The 24,439-nt window shown below is 48.9% G+C and overlaps 1 protein-coding gene across 20 annotated transcripts in view; it reads right to left on the bottom strand.

Annotated features, from left to right (window-relative positions):
* NFASC (neurofascin) overlaps positions 1 to 24,439 on the bottom strand; it is a 191,917-nt gene that overhangs the window by 46,036 nt on the left and 121,442 nt on the right. For 8 of the 20 annotated variants that reach the window (XM_060178668.1, XM_060178669.1, XM_060178684.1 and 5 more), the window contains 9 exons: positions 22,577 to 22,594; positions 21,495 to 21,600; positions 20,176 to 20,372; positions 19,786 to 19,908; positions 16,116 to 16,286; positions 12,185 to 12,235; positions 3,908 to 4,019; positions 3,295 to 3,479; positions 1,976 to 2,107 (listed from right to left, as the gene is read on the bottom strand). In XM_060178668.1, the coding sequence (XP_060034651.1) occupies positions 1,976 to 2,107; positions 3,295 to 3,479; positions 3,908 to 4,019; positions 12,185 to 12,235; positions 16,116 to 16,286; positions 19,786 to 19,908; positions 20,176 to 20,372; positions 21,495 to 21,600; positions 22,577 to 22,594 (1,095 nt within the window). The remainder of the gene's footprint in view (positions 1 to 1,975; positions 2,108 to 3,294; positions 3,480 to 3,907; positions 4,020 to 12,184; positions 12,236 to 16,115; positions 16,287 to 19,785; positions 19,909 to 20,175; positions 20,373 to 21,494; positions 21,601 to 22,576; positions 22,595 to 24,439) is intronic. The other 12 variants (XM_060178671.1, XM_060178674.1, XM_007523143.3 and 9 more) reach the window with 3 other exon arrangements.

Below are 24,439 nucleotides of genomic sequence, written 5' to 3'. Positions count from 1 at the left end.
CTGAAGTCAGCATCCTGCTCTGAGTCCTCAACTCAGCAAAAAGGCAGGAAGCAGTCAGTGCCAGTAGCTTTGGCACCTTGTTCTCCAGGCCCATTTACCTCTCTGTTACCCTGATCAGGTGACCCTTCCAGGGCTCTGGCACCAATGTGGTCCTGGGCTCTGCATGGGTTTAATGGTGCTGTGAAGCTCAGTGCTTCTGCTTTGTGTCTACTGTGCTGTTAAGTCTGAGAGAACAGCAGAGGGCAGGAGAGGCTTGTGTCCCTGCTGCAGCCAGGAGAAGGGCACTTCGTGGCAGTCACAGCCCGCCCAGGACCTTTCACTGCGACCCACAGCTTTCCCCACACACTAGTCATGTGACCTCAGGCGATTCAGGGCACCTTGGGGGTTTCATGGCCTCATCTTTGATGGGTGGCTGAAGAGGCTACAGAGATGAACCCACCACAGTGGCTGGTACGCACTAAGCACCTGAGGAGACTCACCCCACCCCTTGTCCTCCTAAAACTTGTCCCACCCAGGCTATCCTTTAATTCATATGCATATATAATTTATAATTATAAATATATAATATATATTGGTATTTATTTATTTTAAAGTATATATTTTAGATATAAACATTTATTTCTTGTGTTACAAAAGCAAAAATAAATTTAAGCAAATAGTGAAATAAACATTTTTAAATTTTTAAATATTTATTTATTTCCTTTTTGTTGCCCTTGTTTTCATTGTTGTTGTAGTTATTTTTGTTGTTGATGCTGTTGTTGTTGGATAGGTCAAAGAGAAATGGAGAGAGGAGGGGAAGACAGAGAGGGGGAGAGAAAGATAGACATGTGCAGACCTGCTTCACCATCTGTGAAGTGACTCCCCTGCAGGTAGGGAGCTGGGGGCTCGAACCGGGATCCTTATGCCAGTCCTTGCACTTTGTGCCACATGCGCTTAACCCATTGTGCTACCGCCTGACTTCCGGAATAAACATTTTTTAAAAGTGTCCTGCCCTAGACTATCTGTTCTAGAGTTCAATAAGAGTTCAAGTTTAGGCTGCTTCAGCAATTCTTCTAGAAGCTATGAAGTCTTCATCTTCAATATGTAATATCATTATAGTACATGTAATATATAATATATAAATATCTGTAATTTTAACAAATTTATAAAAATAATAAACTAGAAATGAGCATATATTTTATATAATAGAAATATTCTATTAAATATTTAAAAAGAAACTATATATATTCATATCTAATTCTTGGGAGGATACCAGGGATCAAATCCACAGTCACAGGAGTGAAATACAAACTATCCCTCTGACCTACATCCTGGGCCCCTCACTATCCCCCATTTGGTTGACAGCCTTGCATTTCCTTTAACCTGTTAGAGAAAGCAATGACAAGGCATTCCTAAAGGGAAAAGAGCTGGAGGGACCATGTCGTGAAACCCTGATGAAGCCCTCCATAGGAAGGCGCGTGGGAGTCTCCACCCCAGCTGTTGAGGCAATAGCTCTACCACAAAACTGTGGACCCCACCCACTGAACCACTGCCTCTCTGCTCTCAGAGGGCAGGCAGCGGCCTTCGCCTTCCTCACCTCCAGCCACATCTTCAGCGAGGCAGCAAACCCTGACCTTGAGTTTTCCCTCAGCAGAGACTGGGTCTTAGGCAACCAATGACAATGGTTCAGGGGGCTTCTCTCCCACTTGCCAAGCCCCAGCCACCACTGGAGCCAAACTTAGTAAGATGTGGGGCAGCTCCCAGACCTTGACCTGGGCCTTGCAGTGTTAAGGGAGATTCAGAACAACCCAGAAGAAAAGGAATCCCCTCCACATCTGCTCCCACAAAGATAGCACTAGCTTCCCACTTCTGTAAAAGTCCAAAGAGAGGGGCAGTTCCTGAAACAGTAGCCAGCAGGCTACTCTCCCTCCTCCTTTCCAGTGCTGCCAAGCCCAGCAGGGAGGGAGGAGAGGCTGGAGGGACAGTTTCTACTCACATTGCAAAGGCTCCCCATTCACCATCCACTGGACGGTGGGCTTGGGGTTCCCACTGGCCCGACAGACCAGTCTCCCGTCCTCGCCTGGAGCCAGGATGAGGTTCTTGGGTTCGTCCAGCCAGTAGGGGGCAGCTGGAAGACAGGGACAATGAGGCAGGGGTGTTAGGTGGCATGGGGTGGGCTGGAGGAGGCACACAGGCTTCCTCCAGGGCGGCAGGAGTCCGCCAGACTCTCACCACCTGCTCTAGGCTCCTTCTCGTGGGACAGCTTGGTTAATCCCGTCTGTGACCATCATGGCTCCCTCCACATGACTGTTCTGAGTCCCCCAGACAGGTGCTCTGAAGTGCCCCTGCTCTCTGGCACTCCCTGGAGGATTTATTGCAGGTCTGGGATCATCTGAATCTGAGCACTCAGCCCCTCTGGTTTCTGTTAGTGCTGCAAAGATCAGACCATTTAGGAAAGGCCTCAATGTTATCCTTTTAGGCTCTTCGGTGACAGCAGCCCTTAACTGGCTATTCCTTTCAACCCTGAGGGAAAATCTGTGATCAGAAAGTTACCACGGGGCTGGGGAGACTGCATAATGGTTATACAAAAAGGGCTCAGGCATCAAAGGTTATAAGTCCAGTCTCCAGCACCACCATAAACAAAAGTTGAGCAGTGCTCCAGTAAGGGAAAAAAAGAAAGAGAAGAAAATTACCACAGATGTGTGGAGCTTTCTGAGGAGGATTAGATTCTATCTCTTTGAGTTCGATTCTCAAAGATCTTGGTGCCCCCACAGAGCGGGTAAGAAATCGAGTGCGGTGCTGACACTTAGGTCACAGGTGAGTCAAATAAGTGGCAAGAGAATTCTTGCACCTGTACCATACCTCCTCACCCAAGCTGAGCGTGATGGCTGTGCCCAGGGCAGGGACCAGCTCTACTGCCTGCAGTAGGTCAAGGGGACCATACGTGTTCTGAGGGTAAGGGAATGCTCCAAGCACAAGTACACAGATAGCACAGGGCTAAGACACACACATGACAGCAATGCAAAATGGAAGGAAGAAAAGGTGCTGATGTGAAGCAAATGGACCAGGAGGGGATCCAGCTGCCAAGGGAGCCCTGGATGCTGGTGGGGGAGGGGGTGTCTTCTTTCCCTTAACACCCACCCTTCCAGCCCCTGCACACACACAGGAGGTGACACCGCCCCCGGCAGGCCACTGTTGCCACTGACCAGTGTGTTCATGGCTTCCCGCACTCTTGCTGCCCAGCTGCCCTCGGAGGGGGGTGGTCATGGTGTGCAGGGCGGCACATCACCAGAATGAGAAATACACACAACGTACCCTTCACTCTCACCGAGATCGTGTGCCGGATGCTGCCCATCTTGTTGGAGGCCAGGCAGAAATACTCCCCGGAGTCCTCCTCCGAGACGCTGATGATGCGCAGGGCCTTGTTGAAGTTCTCAAACTTGGCCTTGTCGGATGGGAGGTCCCCACCTTTCTTGTACCAGGCAATGTCTGGTGTCGGGCTGGTGGGGGGCAGTGGGGGGTAAGGCGGAGACAAGCAGGAAACAGGGCTCAGCTCTCACGGTGGTCCAGACACTCCCCTCTGGGCCCAAGGCCATCCAGGTACCCCTAAACAAGGGACCAAGGAGGGGGTGCTGCGAACTGGTCTCTTCAATTTGGAGAGGACCCTCAGTGAGAGTGCTCTGGGACCTCTATAAGGTCACATGGAACCTCCAACATGTCCAGAATGGGCATGTTTTGTTTTCTTACTTTGCAAACAAGTGACACAGAGCGAGAGGGTGACCACCAGGACCTGCAAGGGTCTCTCCCTCGGGGACACCTGCTTCTTTTCTTGCACAACCCCCACCCCGATATAGAAGAATGTAACATGCACAGCCTATAGCCCATCCTCCCTGAGGGGGCCAGGACTGGGGGTGCAGGAGGTACATACAACCCAGAGGCGATGCACTCCAGCAGAAGGTCCATGCCGCGCAGCACCATCTGACTGCTCGAGGTGCCCTGGGGGTACATGAAGCTGGGTGTTCTTTCTGCAACACCTCGTGCTGGAAGAGGAGAGAACAAGCCCCCCTGAGCCTTTCTGTGGCGGGGGGGATGTTGACCCAGTGGGGCCAGAGCTGTCAGGCGGAAAGAAATGTCAGTATGTGCCCATGAACACCAGCCCCTCCCAGCTGACCACCCTCAGGGTTGACATCATTAAGAGAGAGGGGCTTGGGAGGGGGGGCAAGGGACCCCAATGGCACCTGTGTGCAAGTAGCTCTAAGTTCTAGAAACTCAGCCCAGAAAAGTCCAGCTTCCCTCACACGCAGCCAAGCACTCCTTTCCCAGAGAAAAAGAGGGTCTCATGTCAGGCACTAGGCCCCAAGCGGGGCATCTCAGCTCTGGGTGCTGGTCTCCAAGACAGGAGTGTGGAAGAAAGAAAAATTATGGTTGGGACACGGGACAAATAAGCTGCTCCTGGGGACCCTGGAGACAGGAGCCGGATGAAGACACAAAGACCCAGATGAACAGTCTGAGAGACACAGGAAGCATTATTAATGGTGCAGCAGTAACACAGGGAGAATTAATGAGTGGTGGTGACAGGAAGTCACTGGGGGGCCAAGACCATTCCGCTTCTCTGCTGCTAATGACTTTGGAAGGGGCCTGGGGAGGAGGGTGTTAATTGGATGTGAGAAATAGGGGTGGGGGAGAGGGAAGAGGGGAAGAGGTAGTTAGGGAGGAGGAGGGCTGGAGCCAAGGTGGGTCTGGGATCAATGATAGGCACCAGGGTTGCAAGACTTCGGGTTCACATAGGTGACACTGGTGGGGTGGCTGTCTCCCTATGGAAGGGGTCACTCAGGCTTGGGTATGGTATAGCAGAGGGGACCCCACTTACCTGAGCCTCATACGCTTCAAAGCTCTCTGTACGGTGAAAGGGATAACATGAGGGTCTATCAGTGGCGTACCTGGCTAAGCGCACACATTATTATGCTCAAGGACCCAGATTCTAACCCTGGCTCTTCACCTGCAGGGGGGACTGGTGAAGCAGGTACTGCAGGTATCTCTCTATCTCCCCCTCCCATCTCAATTTCTCTCTGTTCTATCTAATAAATAGAAAGGAAAAAAAAAAAAGGTTGCCAGTAGCAGTGGATTTGTAGTGCAGGCACTGAGCCCCAGAGATAACCCTGGAGGAAAAAAAAAGACATTTAAAGAAAAAGGAATTGGGGGCCGGGTGGTGGTGCACCTGGTTGAGCACATGTATTACAGTGCGGGAAGACCCAGGTTTGAGCCCCCGGTCCCCATCTGCACGGAGAAAGCTTTACATGTGGTGAAGGCAGGGCTGCAGGTGTCTCTCTCCCTCTCTATCACCCCTCCCTCTTGATTTCTGGCTGTCTCTATCCAATAAATAAAGATAATAATAAAAAATTTAAAAAACTTTAAAAAAAGGAATCAGTAATATTAGAGATAGGGTGATGTGGGCAGTGGTACACTTGGTGAGTGCACATGTCATAGTGTGCAAGGGCCCTGGTTCAAGTCCCCAGTCCCCTACCTGTAGGAGGAAAGCTTCATGGGCAGCAAAACAGTGCTGCAGACATGTCTTTTTTCCTTATCTCCTCTTCCCTACTGATATCTCTTGGTCTTTCTTCAATAAATAAATATATATATATATATATATATATTTTTTTTAAGGAAGGATAACATGGAAGGAAGAGGAGCAGAGGATTTCCAACCAGGATCTCCTAAGGCAACATGGAAACTGGAGGGGGAGGACTGTAGAGAGAACAGCTACACACATAGAGACCGAGCCCTGGGCCTGATGGGCCTTATCCTCCGCTCTGGAGGTGAGAGGTGACTGAGGCAGACTGCCAGGATCTGGGGGCCCTGAGATACCCTCAGTGAGAACAGGGCACTCTAGGGGACAGGCAAAGGGTATTAGTGGGCTCTGGCAGAGAGAAACAGAGTGGCAGGGGAATCAGCTCTGTGATGCTGGGGTCTCCTAGGCTGGGCAGCAGGGGCCCTGAACCCAGGGCACTCAATGTCCCTCACCAACCTGTGGGAGAGTGAACTCACAGAGCTGATGGCTGCTCTAGCTCTGTGCCAGGGGAAGGAATGATGAGACCTAAGCAGAGGTAGCAGGTTGCTGGCATGGCACATGGTGCATAGCAAGTGTTCAATGCTCATGAGGTGAAATGAATTAAAAAGGAAGAAGAGAACAAAAATTGACAGAGGTTTACCCCACTTGTTATTTATTTCTGTAGATGCCCCCTCCCCATCATCCACAGCACACACAATATACAACGTTGCTACTAAAGGGGTTAATTCATTACATGGTTAATCGATTATCATCTACAACTCTTATTGCAACAAGAGAGCTTAATACCGAAGCAGCAGCTTCCTTCCTTCTCCCTTACCCTATGCTCACCAAAACAATCACAACAACATGAAATCAAGACACTTGAGGACAAGGAGATTTAGGGCAGGAGGATGTGGCATCAGGTTTGGCGGATGCGCCGAGAACTGGGGCCTCTACAATTATGTGAAGAGGTCTCAGCTCAGCTTATGAACTTTTTCCAGGCTGTAACACAATATGCAGAAGCCAGTCTGTGACCCTGTGGACATTTAATTCACACCATCGCATGCAACACCACAAGCACAAGAGACCAGCAGAGCATTAAGTACAAGAAGGAGAAGAAATGAACTGAGTCTTGTGGGGAGGGTGGGGGCAGCATGACACAATGTAGCTGTGACTCCAAAGAGTTATAGCAACACATCATGAAGGCTAGCAGCCACAGAATTATCCCAAAGGGGAGAAGCTGGGGGAAACCAACCAAACTTCAGAAACATGGGGAAAAGCATCCTAGAAATTGGGTCAAATAAGGTTGGTATTTGGAGAGCATTTATTAGGGGCCAAGTGCTATGTTCCATTTTTTTTTTTCTTTTTTTTTTTTGGCTAGAACACTACTCAGCTCTGGCTTATGGTGGTGCGGAAGATTGAACCTGGGTCCATGGAGCCTCAGGCATGAGAGTCTCTTCGCATAATCATTATGTTGTCTACCCCCGCCCCTCAGTTCTCTCTACACTATCTTTATATTTAATTCTCACAACAAACCTGGGGTACTAACCCCATGTTCCACAGAGGAAACAGGTTCAGTAAAATCAACAGACTTGCCCAAGGTCACAGACCAGCTATGTCTGGGATTCTGGGCATATGGCACCAAGCACGTGTTCTTACATTGTGTTCTTACATTCTATATTCACTCTCTTTAAAGATGGAAGCCCCATCTTTACAGGCTTCTGACAGACAGCTCTGGGAATATCTTCCTTGCTCAGACCAAAGAAAGCCAAAATTCAAGGGCAAGGGAAGTCAAGGAAGATATTTTGTCTTCCTGAGCTGCCTCAGTGAATCTTCTCTACTATGTTGTCCTCAAAAGTATTCTCACTATATTGGCTAAGAATCCATCCCCCCTCAGTGATAAGCAAATGAACTCAGATTCAAGTTGGAAAAAAATGGAGCTGGGGAAGGAATTAAGTAATATTCTAAAGGTATCTCAGTAGGACTCTTAAGGGTGTGGAAAGTTTGAAAATGAGTCATGACTGCACATAGCATCATTTAAGGGGTCAACCAGAAGGTTGAAGCCAAAGGGGACATTATGAAGAAATGTCACTAGCTTTACCAGGAGGAATTTACATAAAAGTTGGTGATGAAAGAACTGGGGAGACAACACAGTGATTATATAAAAGACTTTCATGCTTGAGGCTCTGAGGTCCCAGGTTCAATCTCCAGCAATACTCTGGTCTCAGTCTTTCTCTCTTTCTCTCCCCCCTCCGTGTGTATGTGTGTCTTTCCCTCTGTATCTCTCTCTCTCATTAAAATAAAATAAAAAAAATTTTAAAAAATTGATGAAGGATAACCAAACTGGTGGTTTTAGAGTCACTGATTCCCAAGAGAGAGTGACTAACCTCTCTCCCTCTAGAAGTCGACCCCAGGAAAAGTCTCCAAGACAAAGATGATTTACAATGTGAGACTAAGTGGTGGAAGAAAATACCATCTCTGAGGAACAGGGGATACTCTCTCTTTTCCCATGGAGGTGGGGGAGCCCTGGCAAGCCTGTCCAGTCTGCTGATGCTTCCAATATCCTCCCCGAGCTTGAGGGGTGAGATCAGATTCAATATCTGGTCAGACTCAAAATTCGGATGCTAAAATACATGTCTGAACAATTTTAGGAAGAGTTTCTCACATGGGCTTCCCTGACCTCTAGCCCAGGGCAGTCTGTCCTTCTCTCCTGCTCTCAAAAGCTAGGGCGGGGGTGGGGGTGGGGTTGTTCAGAACAGATTCACAGGTTTCCAAGGGAATTTGGCTTGAGGAGGTAAGGGATGGAGGCAACAGGAGATGTCCTGTCTTCATCACCTTGGCATTAAAAGGTATGTGAAAAATGTCTCTTGATTGTCCACCCCTTCCCAAGAGGAAAGGTCATGAGTATTGGGAACCTGAGCTGCTCCCTGTGCCAAATGATGTGCATTGGCAGAAGAGAATTCAGTGAATCAGATGTATCTGGGAGCCTTTGCCAGAAATGGTTTTTAAGCTGCTGGGTCTTACATTTGCTGCTTTTACTTCTCAGAACTAAGAACTTGTGTGGCTGGCAACTCAGCTCCCTCTCTGGCTCTAGGAGTGGCTGACCAAATAATTCCGGAAGTCAAGAAAAAGCTCTTTGTCTAGTGACATCTGATACTTCCCACTGCCAGGAAATCTCTCTCAGAAGTCTGACCCAATCCCCCCCCCAAACTTCCACCATGCAGAGATTCTTAGCACACCGTAGAATTTCTTCCACCATACTCTCCTCTCCCCATAATTGCTCCTGTCTTGTAAACCTTGCTTTTCCTCAAGATGTCTGTGTTTCTCAATTTCAGAAGCACTGAACAGTTATGCTTGGTATTATCAAAGTGAAATCACTTCCTTTAACACCAGTGATATTTTATAGTCATTGATACATGATCCACACCATACAAGGATACATGCCCATTATCATCCTTGATCTTTCAACAATTCTCTAAAGATGGGTCATACACCCATTTGACAGACAAAGAGATTAAAATTCTAACACACTCAAATGCCTTTCTCACGGCCCTCCGTGGTACATTCTGAAGCCTGGATTTAATTCAGGGAAGTCTACCTCAAAGAACATACTTTTTTTTTTTTTTGCCTCCAGGGTTATTGCCGGGGCTTGGTGCCTGCACCACAAATCCACTGCTCCTAGAGACCACTTTTCCCTCTTCTGTTGCCCTTGTTGTTTCATTATTGTTGTGGCCGTTATTATTGCTGTTGTTGTTGCTGTCGTTGGATAGGACAGAGAGAAACAGAGAGGAGGGGAGACAGAGAAGGGAAGAGAAAGATAGACACCTGCAGACCTGCTTCACTGCCTGTGAAGTGACTCCCCTGCAGGTGGGGAGCCGGGGTTCGAACTGGGATCCCTACGCCTGTTCTTGCGCTTCACACCACATGTGCTTAACCTGCTGCGCCACCGCCTGACTCCCATTTTGTTGTTGTTGTTGTTTTAATGTCATTGCTCAGCTCTGGCTTATAGTGGTGCTGGGGACTGAATCTGGGGCCCAAGTCTCAAGCGTGAAAGCCATTTTGCATAACCATTATGCTCTCTCCCTAGCCCTTATAGTGCATATTCTTTAACTTCATTGTCTCCGTGCTTTGCTGAATTCTAGGAGGCAAACTCCATCCTCAGATCAACTTTCTCCTGCTACTCAGTAAGTCAGAGGATTTCTGGTGTATGTTCATAAGATGCCTACCCACTACAGAAATTACAGAACCTAAATGCTGTGATGAGCTGGCCCTATTGTTCTAGACACACCATATTTCAAAGCCAAATAGATGCACTGGTTGCTTTTCATTGCACTTCTGTGTCTGGTTTCCTTTACTCAGGAAGGGACTCATCATCCTCTTTACTTTCCATTTCTTTCTAGCAGCATTCGACCTAGCTGTCCTTTGTTAGATGAATACCTCACTTTGACCTTGTAGCTTTCCAGCCACTTCTGTTCTTAATCAGCCCCATTCTAACTTGGGTCAAAGAGAAGGATCAGTCTCCATGTGAGCTGTTTTTATTTTGCCATCAGGGTTGTCTCTGGGGCTGAGTGCCAGCACTCCAAATCCACAGTTCTTGGTGGCCATTTTCCCCCTTCTATTTTACTGGATAGGACAGAGAAAATTAAGAGGGGATAGGGATACTTAAGGAGAGAGACAGAGAAACCTGCAGCCATGACTCACCGATTGTGAAGCTTCCTCCCTGCAGGCAGGGAGTGGGGACTTGAACCTGGGTCCTTACGCAAGGTACTATGTATGCTTAACCAGGTGTGCCTCCACCTAGTCCCCTCTGAATGGTTCTTTTATTATTATTATTATTATTACTATTATTATTTGCCTCCAGGGTTATTCATGCACCATGAATCCACTGCTCTTGGAGGCCACTTTTTCCCATTTTGTTGCCCTTGTTGTTACTCTTGTTGTAGTTGTTATAGCTGTTGTGATAGGACAGACAGAAATTGAGAGAGAAGGGGAAGACAGAGAGGAGAGAAAGACAGACACCTGCAGACCTGCTTCACAGGTTCTTATGACTCCTATTCACCTGTTTGTAATCATGTTTTCCACTGGTTACAAACTGTTTAAACAATTCTACCTGTATGTCCCCTTGAATGGTTTGTTTCTTCTTCTCCCTCTAGACATGGTGCCAGAGATTGGACCAACACCTCACACATGTGCTGTATCACTGAGTCACCTCTCCAGTGCAATTTATTTTTCATTTTCAAGTGAGAAGGAGAAAGAAGGGCAGCACTGCCCTAGCATCTAAGGAGTTTTCACCACTGCTCTCCTGTGGTACCAGGGATCAAACCCTGGTGCATGCATAGCTCTACTGCTGAGCCACCTCTCTGGTCCTGAACAGCTATCTTATCTATTCTGAGGAGCTAGGGCCAGGTGTCCATAAGGGCCCTTCTGACTCTGACATGCTCTAGCTTAAAAAAGATCTTCTATAATAGATTACCTGGAATCCACCTGAGAAAAAGGCACCTTCCACGCCACTGTGTAAGGGGGCTTCTTACACAATGGTGTGTATACCCATTGAAAACAAAACAATGCTCAGAATCCAACAAAGGTCCCCTGCCTCCCCTGGCAGTCAATCTCTATGACAGAATCACAGTGAGATCCCAGCTGCTTGGTCACCAAGTTGGAGCCCCTGCCTCTCTCCCTGGCTCTCGGCCCCTCCCTGCCCCCACTAGACACCAATCATTGTTTATATTAGCACATCACAATGCAGACACTTCCTATCTATTTGAGCCTGCGATGACCCCCCTGGGGATCCGCAGCCTTAGCTTGTGAAGCGTGACTGATGGTGGGTCCAGCTGTTTTGCAGAGCCAGCAAATGAGGATTCCTCTGGCTGTTCAAGGAACACAGACATTCTTGAGCCATGATGGGGAATAACTCAGGTGTGGAAATAGGCAATTACGATGCTCATCAGACTAAGCAACTGGTTGTGCAATGCATTAGGTATATGCTCCCTGGAGATGGTCCTAGGACTCGCAGATGTGTGGGTTGGTGGGTCTGGGGTCTAGGGTCTGTGGCCTCCTCAGGAGCTAAGAGGCAGGGAGTGACGGAGCACAATGGAAGGCCCAACTTTAAATTATATTTACTTTGACAGGGAACTCAGAGTTGGGCCTATAGTCCCACCTCCCAGGTAGATTTTAAAGACTTGCAGGACTCATGATTGGTTCTCCCCTACCAGCCCCACACAATAATTAAGACTAGACTGTGGTGCAAGCAATTCATTCCAAGACACCAAAGAACTAACTAAACACACATCCTGAAGTTCTTAGAATTCTCTGAACCATTACCAGGAATCAGACCTACAATCTTGCATTGTGGGATCTCACCTACGCCCCCATACTCTCCATTCACTGATTCCTAGCTTTCTGTTGACCCCTCTAAGCTCTTATGAAGTCCTGCACTGGCTGGAACAACTCTCCCAATAACAGGAGACTTGCAAGCTAAAGGCATGCCACCTCAAAGGCCAGGGATGCCTGGCTGGCAGTGGTCTGTAGGTGGCACCTTGGTCTGGATGGCTGTCACCCCTGCCACCCAGCACAAATTAATAACATGCCATCAGTCAAGTTAGGCAAACTGGGGTTAGGAAAGGCAAGGTTATTCCCAAGGTTACCACAGCAACTCACCACTGTACATGTCAGGGTGGTTTCTTAAGGACGAGTCATTATAGGGGTGGTCTGCAATAAACAAAAGAGGGTGAGCAAACAGGAGGCTGCAGAGAGTGCGGGGAGGCGTAAACAAACAGAAACGCAAAGCTTATGGAAACAACCAAGGAGTGCACCAGTGGCCTTTGGCAAAGGAAAGACACGACATACTTGGCAAGGAAATATACTTGGAGAATAAGCAACACAAAACAGCACCACCACCACCCCCGAAAAAAAAAGGGAAGAAAAGGTTAAATCCTGCAAAAAAGAAAAAAAGCAATAATCAAGTGAGCCTTTTTTTTTTTTTTTTAGATTAAATGGCTGGGTCCTAGGAGGTGCTCAAACAAATGAGATAAGAATTAGTGGGTCCTGCAGCAGTATTTGGAACAACTGCTCATCAAAGTCCTCAGTTCCCAGGTCCCTGGGCCAGGCCAGCTCCTGAGGCAGCAAAAGGAGAAAGCAATATGAGTGATCCCTGGGGAAAAAGCAAAGTGATCTGAGCAGAGGCAAAAGGAGGAAATGAAAGAAGAGAGTCCAAGAAAGATGGCTCATGGGGGGAGGTGGGGGGAACGGGACATACAGAGGGACAGAGGGACTCTGACAGCTCTGGCAAGCATGAGCTACCCGACAACAGCACTGCCAAACCTGACCAGGCAGGCACCACAAGGTCGCCCACCATGTCTGCTGGCAGAAAGACATTCTCTGGTGGGCTGGTGAAACAGCTCAACTGGAGAGTGTGTTGCTTTGTCGTGACCCAGGTTCGAGACCTGCCCTCACCACACTGAAGGAAGCTTTAGTTGCTGTGGTCTCTCTTTTTCTCTCTATTCTCTATCTTAATAAAAAAAAAAAGAAAGAAAGAAAGACCTCTTCTAATAGGCTAGGAGTGGTCCAGGGAGGAGGGGGGTTGCTGAGGCTGACTGGAGGACTGAGAAGGGTGCCTTGGACAGGGGAGGGAGAGAGAGAGAGAGCTATGGGTACCGTACTCTAGACAGAGATGGTCCCACTGACTCAGCTGGAGACTTGGGGACCTCCAGCCTGACTTTTGGGGAGGGGGTGATCCTCCCTATGGAACAGCTCAGTGGCCCCATTTTCCAGCTGTAGGTAGTAGTTAAAGGCCCCTGGCATTTATCCTCAACAAGGAAAGCATTTTAGAAAGGGGCACACAGATATGCCAATGACCTTGAGTAGCTCCTTGCTCCCCTGCCATTGGGTTTTGGTTTTGAGTGAGTGGAAGCCAAGCAGACAGTCTGGAGGAGCCAGCGCCCCAGTCCAAGCAACTGAAGGAGGAGAGGGTCTGTGCCAGAACATTAGTACATCTGAAGGCAGATCCAACCTGCTTAGGATGGATTCTGAGGGGCCGTGTGGGTTCTTTTCTAGGACTGGCATTGTACTGTATCCCAGATAAACTAACAGCCAGCAGGGGGGCTTTCATGATCAAGAGCTTTCCCTTAAGATAAGAAATGCTGTCTGTGGTGACTGTCTTATAAATCAACACTTTCCCAATAAGATCTTTAAAAATGATGGCATGTTGACCTGGTTGAGCACACATATTATAATGCAAAATGTCCTGGGTTCAAGCCCCTGGCTCCCACCTGCAGGAGGAAAGGTTCATAAACAGTGAACTAGAGCTGCAGGTGTCTCTGTCTCTACCTCTTCCCTCTCAATTTCTTTCTGCCCTATCAAATTAAATAGTTAATATATATATATATATATATATATAATTTTTTTGTCTATTAAAAAAAAGTCATGGGCAGTTGCCCAGTGCTTTGTATTAGATGTCTTTCTCACCTCTCTTGGTTGCAGGTAAAACAAAAATTGGTGCTGGTGAGATTTCTCTCTTTCCTGGTGAGAAGGGCGTTTGAAGCTGCCCCCATCCTCAGCCCTGGTTCTGAAGGTTCAAGAAAAAGCCTGTGTCCTTTCCTGGCAAGAAAGCAGAGTGAGCACAAGTGTGCTATTTTAAGCAACTGTGCCCAACTCTGGGCTGATCAGATGCTCAGAACTTGCTCCCAGACAAAACTGCATCTGGGGGAGTGCCAGCAAGCTTGAAGGGTTCTGTTCCTGCCACCTGGGGCTTCTCCTCATTTGAGGGGAAGAGTTTTTGGTGCAGTAGGGGTCAGAAGCAGAAATAAACCATGCTGCTTCCTCTGCTAGAGAGAAGGATACTACTTCCATACACCCCAACTTCTCTCACTGTTGTGGAGCCTCTGCACTTATTAACTCCACAGAAGAGGGCTCCTTCCCATCATCATTTCCTGGTCTCACTCTGGGGTGACACAAAGGCACCTGCCTCAGGTCTGAAAAGCTGCAGCAGTGGGCATGGAGGAAGGAGTGCAGGTGAGGCTGCTGAGACTCCAGGGTACAGCTCCATGTGCACCCTACTTGCAACATTCCTGACTGCACAGTGCCCTGCACCACCCCAACCTGATTCTGAGGTTACCCTGGGGTCTTGGGCAGACTGCACTGTCCTCATTGGCTCAGCCAGCTGCTGGGCAGCTGTTCCTCATGCCCCAAGGAGACACTTCTGAGAACCCAACTTCCTTCCCCTGCCCCACTGAAAGCTAAGGGAGGGGGCAGCAGGTGGACTGAAGTTGGGGAGCCCTGCAAGGAGCACATGTGCTATTCCATGGGCACTGTGGTATCCTGTTGGCTGTTAAAGTGACAGGAAGCTTGACACCAACTTGAGCAGTGTGGGAGGAGCCGTGGAGGGGTGGGGAGAGTAGGGTGAAAGGATAGAGGGGAGATGCAGGGGGTGGGGAAGAACAGGAGAATGAAGTGATGAGGGGAGAAACACAGGAAGGAAAGAAAAAAAACATAAACGGTAGGAATCTGAAGTGAAAGGGAGTGAGGAGGAATCTATAACAGGAGAGGAACAGAAAGGCAGTTGCTTTTCAGGGTTCTATTTCTGCGCCACAGAGGAAAGGAGTGGAGACTGGATTTGCTCTCAGAGCACCTGTTTCCAGCAGTGCAAGGGGCTGGCGAGGGGAGAGGCAGGCAGGATCAGGCCTGTGCTGAGTGAGGTAGGTGTTCACGTGCTCTCCCCCAGCCCCAGCCCCACTGCTCTACACCCCAGGAGGGACCAACCACTCTTGTGTGCTTGGGAGGCCAGGTTTTCACCTCTTTCTCAGCTTTGGAAATTGCCACTGTCCACAGCACTGGAAACAACAGTCACAGCAGTATCTCACAGATTAAGGTCTCTGTGGGGCTCAGCTATGAAGTCACTGTAGAAATCAACATGGCAGCTCTCACTGTCCCGAACAGCCAAGGTCTTTGTATCCAGTGCCACAGGCCAGTCAGCCCCTGGCAGGAGGTAGACTCCTGAACCAACTGGACTGACTCTCTACTCTGCAGAGGGCTGCCCACTCTACCAATGGTCAGGAAACGCCGGTAGGCTTTGTTATCATTAAAAAAGTAGCAGAATGAAAAAGAACAGAAATTAAGCTAAACCAAATCTGGAGCTTGATTCATATGATTCATTTCAGTGTGCCCACTAACATAGATATTTTGTGCCAGGGATTTATTCTAGAAGTAAAGGTTAACTAGGACTAGAAATAAAATAATCAAGCTGAGGACACGAGAGGGATGCTGGGGGACGATGTAGAGTAGGGCGCCTCAGTTCCTGGTGTGGGTCCCAAACCCCCAGAGAGCTAGTGAAGGACAGAGAACTGGGACTGTGGAGCAGGATAGGACTGGGCCTGGATGTGGCCACCAAGTGCCAGGAGACCCTGATTCCTACCAGAGGTTGAGAAACACAGATTTAGAGCGGCACAGTTTAACTCCAGACTCCAGCACCAAGAGCAGCTCAAGTGGCACTGACACTGAGTCAGAAGTTTCCAGGTCTGCTTTGGGGCTGGAGGCCCGGCCAGACCCAGGGGCTCGGAGCCGCTCACCACCCCAGGCAGGGGCCGGCACTTACTGGTAAGGACCTTGAGGGTGAAGGGGTTCTTCTGCTGGATGGTGTGGGTGAAGTGGAAGCGGGCATTGCAGCTGTAGTCGGTCTGCATGTCCTGCTGCATTACGTTGGAGAAATACAGGTCTCCGTTGTGGCCCTGTGAGACACGCTTGTCCTGGGTGATAGGCTCCATGGCTGCAAGGAAGCAGAAGGAGGGTAGGCAGTAATACGACAGTCACAATAACCTCAGGCTTCCTAGAGTGTGAGTGCCTGCTGAAGGTCTGGTGGGGGCCAGTACCATTTGGTCTAATCCTTGCAGGAAGAAAGCAGAGGCTGCAACGTGCTCTGAGTTGCAGAAGCAGTGAGGTTAGGGGAGGGCTTAGATTCAGACCTGTTCACCATACCTGTGCTCTCTACCCATGGTCATGGCTGATCCCAAGGTCAGAGGTAAGGAACATAATCCTTCAGATGCTCAAATTCTCACGTGAACAAACTGAGCAGTCTGAGGGTCCAGTGGACCTTTCAGCTATCTCCCTCAAACCTTAGCACCTGGCATAAAACAGTTCACTAAACTAAGTGGAATTTGGTCTGGAGGCATTTAATAAAAATATTAACCATCAGGTATGAGGGGTTTCTGCTTTGCTCCTCTTCCTCCCTCTCCTCCTCACTGTTATTCTTCTTTTTCCTATTATACCAGAGCACTGCTCTGCTCTGGCTTATGGTGGTGCTGGTGATTGAACCTGGGGCCTCTGCTACATCAGGCATGAAAGACTTCTTGTATATCCATTATGCTATCTTCTCAGCCCACTCTGCTTTACTTCATTATTTATTATTTACTCTATCTGATAGGGCAGAGAGAAATTGGGAGGGGAGGGAGAGATAGAGGCAGAGGCAGAGACAGAGACAGAGACAGAGAGAGAGAGAGAGAGAAAGTAAGTTACTGGGGCCAGAGCTGAGCAGTGCTTTAGTCAGTTTCTTCTCTATCTCTCTCTCACTCTCTCTCTGCCTATCTCTGTGTGTGTGTCTCTCTCTCATTAAAATAAAAATTAAAAGAAAGTTATTATCCTTGCTTGATAGAGACAGTCATAAATCAAGAAGGAAGAGGGAGAGACAAAGAGAGACAGAGAGACACCTGCAGCACTGCTTTACCATTCGCAAAGCTTTCCCCCTGCAGGCGGGACCCGGGGCTTGAACCTGGGTTGTAGCATGTATACTCAATGAGTATACATCACCCGACCCCCTTCATTAAAATAAAATTTAAAAATACTAGAGAGAGAAACTTGCAGCAGTGCTTCACTGTTTGTAAAGCTAACACCCCTGCAGGTAGGGATCAGGGCCTTGAGCCCAGGTGTGTGCTCAACCAGGTGCAGGTGCACTGCCACCTGGAACTCCCCTCCCCCGCTTTACTTTTTTTATTCGTTTTATTTTTTATTTTTTACCTCCAGGGTTATTGCTGGGCTTTGTGCCTGAACCACAAGTCCACTACTCCTGGAAGCCCCCCCCCCCCCGCATTTGCTGCCCTTGTTGTTTCATTGTTGGTGTGGCTATTATCATTGTTGTTATTGATGTCATCGTTGTTGGAAAGGACAGAGAGAAATGGAGAGAGGAAGGGAAGACAGAGAGGGGAAGAGAAAGACAGACACCCACTGCAGGTGGGGAGCTGGGGGCTCAAACCGGGATGCTTAGTCCAGCCACTGCACTTTGCGCCATGTGCACTTAACCTGCAGCACTACTGCCTGCCCCTCACCCGTTTTAATTCTTAACCCCTCACCCCCATAATAAAGTGCCACCAATTACACTGTAAGCTGCCTAGCAATCAACAGCATACTGCAGCAGTTTTTGGATACCTTTCAGTATTAGAGATGTTAACATGTGAACAAGGGTGCTTTTCAGAACTACTGACATCATAGGAGAGGCTGAGACCACAGGTGACAGCACATATTTTTCAATCCCTGACTCTGATATAAACTCCAATGGCCACGTTTCCAGGCTGTTGGGTTTGTATAGATGCAAGGCTGCCTGCTTATTGTTCTCTCTTCCATCCCTCATGACTGTTTTAAGTCGTCATTTTGAAAATCTCAAGGCTAATGATGCCAACTTCCCAAATTTATTTTTCAAATATGGTACAAAAGCTTTGCAGTGGACCTATTATGTGCCAAGCACCATGCTAGATATTGATGATAGAGAGGGGAAAGACAGACAGCCCTTGGTTCCCAAAGAGAAGAGACAGTAGGCGAATAGCCTGGTGCAGTGTGGTGAGTGGGAGGCCCCTGACAGGAAGGACCATTCACAGGGGCTTCAGTCAAGGCTTGAAAGCTGCATGATATTAACCAGAAAGGAGCTACAAGGTTTCTAAGCTGCAGGGACAGAGAGAACTCAAGGCAAAAGTACACAGGCTGGGCAGGGAGGCCTGGGGTCAGGGGCAGAAGGCCCAAGTAAGGAAGGGAAGTGTGTGCCAGGGGATGGAGCCTGGGCTCTTCCCTAGGTGATGGGGGCATCATGAAAGGGAAGGGATTTGAGTGGATGAATGAAACATCAGTCAGATTTGCATCTTCAGGAAGACTAGGGAGGATGATTGTGGATTATTGCACTAGCCTAGGGGTAAGCGGGTGGACCTTTGCAGTGAGGATGGAAAGAGGAGGATGGTCCCAGATCTGCTTAGTAGGTGACATGGACACAACCAGGTGACATGTGTGATGAGGACAGTGTGAACTGGTAACTAATAAATTCATGCTTCAGCCTGTGGCCTGGCAGCTTCCCACAGATATCCCCCAGGACGAGGGACAAGAGGACAGTTATTGGGCACAAAGCCAACCCATCCTGCAAAACAACGCACAGTGCTGTCTCATTGACAAGATGACCCCTTTGGGCTGGTGAGAATTCAGTGACAGACAGGATGAGAGATGGCAGGCAGGAAGGAAGGAGGGTCTAGCTGGACAGATAGACAGATGGGGGATGGATAAATGGGTGGGTGATGGATGGATGAACAGAGATGATGAATGGAAGTATAGATAGATCATGGATGAATGGATAGGTGGGGAAGGAGGAATGAAAGGAGTGGGAAGAAGAGTGAAGCCAGAAAAATACACCAGTAGATAGCAGTCACCTCTTCACCAACTTAACATTTCCTCTCTTTTAATTTTTATTGCAGTTTTGAGAAATGCCCAGTGAGCCTGCTTATTAGCAGAGCCAGGAAAGTCCTCTGTCCTCCTGCTCCAAATGTCCACCTTTAACTAAGGCTCACCTCCACACTCCCCTTACTAGCCTATAGGAGGAATCAATACTTCCAGGTTAACCGAAGATTGAAAGAGCGAGCTTAATATCAAACTATGTTCACCTGAACTTCTTGAAAAAAACTAATAACATCACTGATTCTCCTCTTCCTTCACATTCCTTTTTCTCTTGCTCATCTTCTTCACCACAAATATTACTGAAAATTTACTGGATGTAACAATTAATTTGATAATAATTCTATTGGGTAAATACAATTATCACTGAGGCCCAGAGATACCAAGCAACTTGCTTGAGATCACACAGCTCACAGCAGCCTCCCTGAAGAGCTTGTATCCTCAGCCATGTGGCCATCTCACGCCTACTTCTCCTAAGTCAAGGTCTTCTACCCTTGGACAGGTGGACTTGCTTAACATCCCTTGATAGAAAAACATCAACCAAACACCCTTCCCCTGAGACTCACAGCTGCTCATCCAGAAGATGACTGGGGATGGGAGTCCGGGTGGAGGGTTGCATTGGAGCGTCAGAGGGGCCCCTTCTTGAACCACAACAGGGTCCAGGTTTTCTTTGGGCCACAGGGGAGACTCTGGGTAGACACAGACAAAGAAGGATGAGAGAACAATCTCTGGCGAGTTAGAGAAGGGGGCTCTTTCATCTTCAATGGCTCCCTTCTTCCCCTCCTCCTGTCCCCTGAGCAGTGGGTACATTTGTTCAAGGCTCTAGCTTGGCAGCTTCCTCCCCAAGGAATCCTGTTGAATTGGGGGAGCCACACCCCAGCTCAGAGGATGTGCAGGGCACCGGAGGCTGGGCTGGGGCCCCTGTGGCTGGCTCTCCATTGGTCCCACACACTCACTGGACACCTGCAGGCGGATACGGTTGGACAGGGCTGTGCCAAACTTGTTTCGAGCGAAGCACTGGTACTCGCCCTCGTACTCCTCAGGCCGCCCACCGCTGCGGAAGTCGATCACCAGGGTCCCCGACCGCCTCTTCATCGACACCCGGGGGTCCTTGGCAATGTTGAAGAACCTGCTGTTGCGAGTCCAGTGGAAGCTGTGGGCAGGAGGGGCATCAGGGTGGCTGCTGGGACTGGAGAGACTCTCAGGATGCCAGATTCAGCCCTAGAACTACACCCGTGGGCTCCAAGTAGCTAATCAGCAGAACCATCAGTGATCTGGGGGAAATGCAGAGTCCCAGGCCCCTTTCTGGTGAACTTCTAAGGCAGAGCAGTGACATCACATGATCTTTTTCCCAGCCACGGCAGGGCGCAGGGCTCCAGTGGCAGATGCCCAAGTGGCCCAAGGGGGCAGGGGGTGTGTTCTTTGGAGGAGCATGCAGGGAAGGATTGCTTTAAAATCCTGAGTCAGTGCTGGGTTCACCCCAGTGCACTCCCAGCCTCCCACTAATGATGCTAATGCCAATTGTTGTTCCACCCAACCAAAGGCATCAAGGAGCTAGCACTGTTCTTCCTGCCTCCTGAATTTGAGACTACACTCAAAAGTCAATGTGAAATGTGGGACTGAGATTACAGAGCTGTTACCACAGTTTACAGTCCAGGAGAGGCAGGTCTGAAGGATGAAGTAGCCTTAACAAAACCGAACCCCAGTATGAAGGCACTGGAATATACTCTGCTACACGGGGGTAATGGGCCAGGTGTTTGGTGACTGCCCAAAACGATCATCTTAAAAGCAGCAGGAGTGTGTAAAGGCCATGTAGACCTCGTGTGAGGCCCTGGGCTTAGTTGGTCATAAGTGCCATATGGCAGCACCATGGACAGCTCCAAGCATGGTGAAATGGTGATTTAATTTCTCTTTCCTTCCTTTCTCTCAAAACAGAATAAAGATAGAGGCTGCTCAGTGGTATCACATGTGTGCATCACCCCTTCCCACGTCATACACATGCAAAGGAAGAAGCTAAGATCTTATTTTGGCTTTTGGGTGTGATCTTAATTTAAATCATTATATTTTCTGACCTTCCACTTTCCTGGCCAGCTAAATGTCTTAGTTCTCCAAGTTGTACCTTCTATCAAGTTCATGCCTGATCTGTACATTTAGAATGGACTCATTTAACTTCTCAGCCATCAAATCTCATCAGGCCCAGGGACAGGAAGTAGTCCAACGCCCTTCCGGCAGGCCCCTCTTCTGCTTAGCTTGGGATTACCTGCTGTGCACTTACCTGGGGGCAGGGTTGCCCTTTGCTTCACACTCGATCAAGATGTTATCTCGAGGATCCACGATGTGGTCCTTCACTGACTGCTTGGTGATGGTGGGGGGTTGGGACACTGTGGGGTGCACACAGGTGGTGGTCAGGGCTGTGGGGACCTGGCAGGATGGGCTGAAGAAAACACTCAGGAACACATGCATGGCAGGCAAGTAGGTAGGGGTGAACAGTGCCCTGCTCAGGAGACCCAGATCCAGAGACTGGGGCCACAGGAATGGGGGAGGGGGTGTGACAAAGGCTCTGCACAAGAACAAGATACTTGTGAAGATCTCAGCTAGCCTTTTGCTTTTTACCCATTCTTACAGTCCAGTGCTTACTTAGTACAACACCAAGTGCATGATAGATAGCTCTTGATAAAGGCAAGCTGCTGAATAAAGGAATAAAAGCATAGCTAGATTTCCAGAACTTAGGGCTGCAGGCTGACAGATGGCTGAAGTGTGGGGAGGCTGGAGCTGGAAGTGGGTGGGGGGTGGGCTTGACAAGGGAAAGACAGGGTGTAATGTGGATAAACTGTTGGTCTAAATCAGCAGATTCAAGGGGATTAAAGGGGAAGAGGGTGTCTGTGTGTAGAGGTAGTTGGGGGCCCAGTGCCCTCTAGTGGAGGGAGACAGCAGTGTGGTGGTGAGGTGTACTGGCACAGATTCTGGGGAGATGTAAGACGGTGCCCCTGAGACAGTAACTATCATGTAAAATAACAAGTCCCCAATGAAAGTTAGACTTAAAACAAGAATGATATTATTAATAATAGTAATGGGGAGGCTTAGGTCCCTGGGCCTTGCCTCTTCCTCCCCACCACTTCCTCCCCACTTGCCTCTTCCTCCCCACCTCCCCACCAGCATTGGGTTGAGAGAGCCTCCTTTTGCTCCCTGAAGTAAGGGAACTCACAGCAGGGTTCTGGTGTCAACCTCAGGCAGGGTGGAGAGACTTCACATCCCCAGGTGTCTCCTCCCCACCCTCCCCTCCCTTTTGCTCCCCTTCCTGCCACCCAGTGCAGAGGTGCAGAGGCACAGAGAGGCACAGAGGCACCCCAGACTTACGCTCATTCTGAATGCTTGCTGTTAGTTCCGATGGGTTAGCATTTGAGGGGAGAAAAGAAGACATGGTTATGGCATAAGACTCATTGCTCAGGTGTCCTCATGTCTGCATGCAGGGTGAGGGTGGGGACTGGAGGCGTGTTGTGCACTGGACTCTTTCTCAGCTGTGGCCCTGAGGACACGCCCAGCGAGACTCATGGGGAGGTGACTCCTCTCCTGGAGAGACCAAACAACACAGTCGGACAGAAAGACCAGCCTCGGACACATGAAAATGTCATCAGGGGAGAAGTGCAAATATCAAAAGTGATGCCACTGCCTGGCTGAGGCTGGGCTGTGGATGCTCTCTGTCACCTCTAGATGCCACCAAGAAAAGCAGGCCCCTTGGCTGGCGGTGAGAGGTGGAGGCCCAGGGTGAGGGGAGGAGCAGGTTTAAACCATCGCAGGCCCGCCATGTCTGCATGTCCCTGTCACACACAAAGGTACCTTCTCTCTTCTTCATCTCCTCTTGGACAACACTCGGGACAGATGGATGATGGCTCCTAGTGGAAAGTGCACTTCCTGAGAGCTCTAGGAGGATCAGAGCACCTTTCCCTGAGCGCCTGACAGAGAAGCGATGCCTGTATAGTCACATGCTGAGTGCAAAGATGTGGATGTTAGAGGTTCAGGTGCTGCAAGCTTGCATGTGCCTAGAAATGGGTGTTGAGATGCAGGCTCTGCTTCAATTGATCTACATGGGGCCTGAGATTCTGCATTTCTGACTAGCAAGGCTTCTTTGTGAAAGCTTTGGTTGAAAGTGCACAGTAAGGAGGTGTTTGGCAGTAGCTTTTTGTAATTTTTTTTATTGTTGTTATAGTTATTATTGTTGTTGATGTCGTCATTGTTAGATAGGACAGAGAGAAATGGAGAAAGGAGGGGAAGACAGAGGGGGAGAGAAAGATAGACACCTACAGACCTGCTTCACCACTTGTGAAGCGACTCCCCTGCAAGTGGGGAGCTGGGGTCTCGAACCGGGATCCTTACGCCAGTCCTTGTGCTTTGCGACACATGTGCTTAACCCGCTGTGCTACCGCCGGACTCCCTGGCAGTAGCTTTTTAATTAATTTAACATTATTATTATTTTACCAGAACACTGCTCAGGTCTGGTTTATGGTGGTGCAGGGGACTGAACTTGGGACCTTGAAGCCTCAGGCATAAGTCTCTTTGCATCACTACTGTGCTATCTCCCCTGCTCTGATACAACTTTTAAAGTAGTCTTAGGCAGGGGAGTTGGGCGGCAGTGCAGTGGGTTAAGCGCACATGGCGTGAAGTGCAAGGAGAGGCTCAAGGATCCCAGTTTGAGCCCTGGCTCCCTACCTGCAGGGGAATTACAGGCAGTGAAGCAGGTCTGTAGGTGTCTATCTTTCTCTCTCCGTCTTCCCCTCCTCTTTCCATTTCTCTCTGTCCTATCCAACAATGATGACATCAATAATAACAACAATAATAACTACAATAATTAAAAGAACAAGGGCAACAAAAGGGAAAATAAATAAATATAAAAATTAAACATTAAAAAAGAAAGCAATAACTTTAAGTATATTTTTAAAAAAGTAGTCTTAGGCAGTTGCATCAGAAAAGGAGCCACCTGCCCTGTGGATGGCAGATGTGGGCTGACCTGTCAGGGATGAGTGTCCCCTGGACAAGATCTCAGGGGTGGAGTGTGGAGGAGGAGCATGGGGACTCCAAGAGGGAGGAGGCCTGGGAAGGCAGATTTCCCATAGGACGGAGGATGTGAGAAGCACCACGAGAGGGAGGGTAAGCCTGGGGTGGGCAACTGTGCCAGGAATATGTACTGAGTGTACATGCCGCCAGGCAGTGGACATGCCTGAG

This window comes from Erinaceus europaeus, chromosome 19 (assembly GCF_950295315.1).
Source record: "Erinaceus europaeus chromosome 19, mEriEur2.1, whole genome shotgun sequence".
In the NCBI taxonomy this organism is placed as follows: domain Eukaryota; kingdom Metazoa; phylum Chordata; class Mammalia; order Eulipotyphla; family Erinaceidae; genus Erinaceus; species Erinaceus europaeus.
The sequence above is the reverse complement of the archived record's forward strand: the minus strand, read 5'-3'. Positions and strand labels throughout refer to the sequence as shown.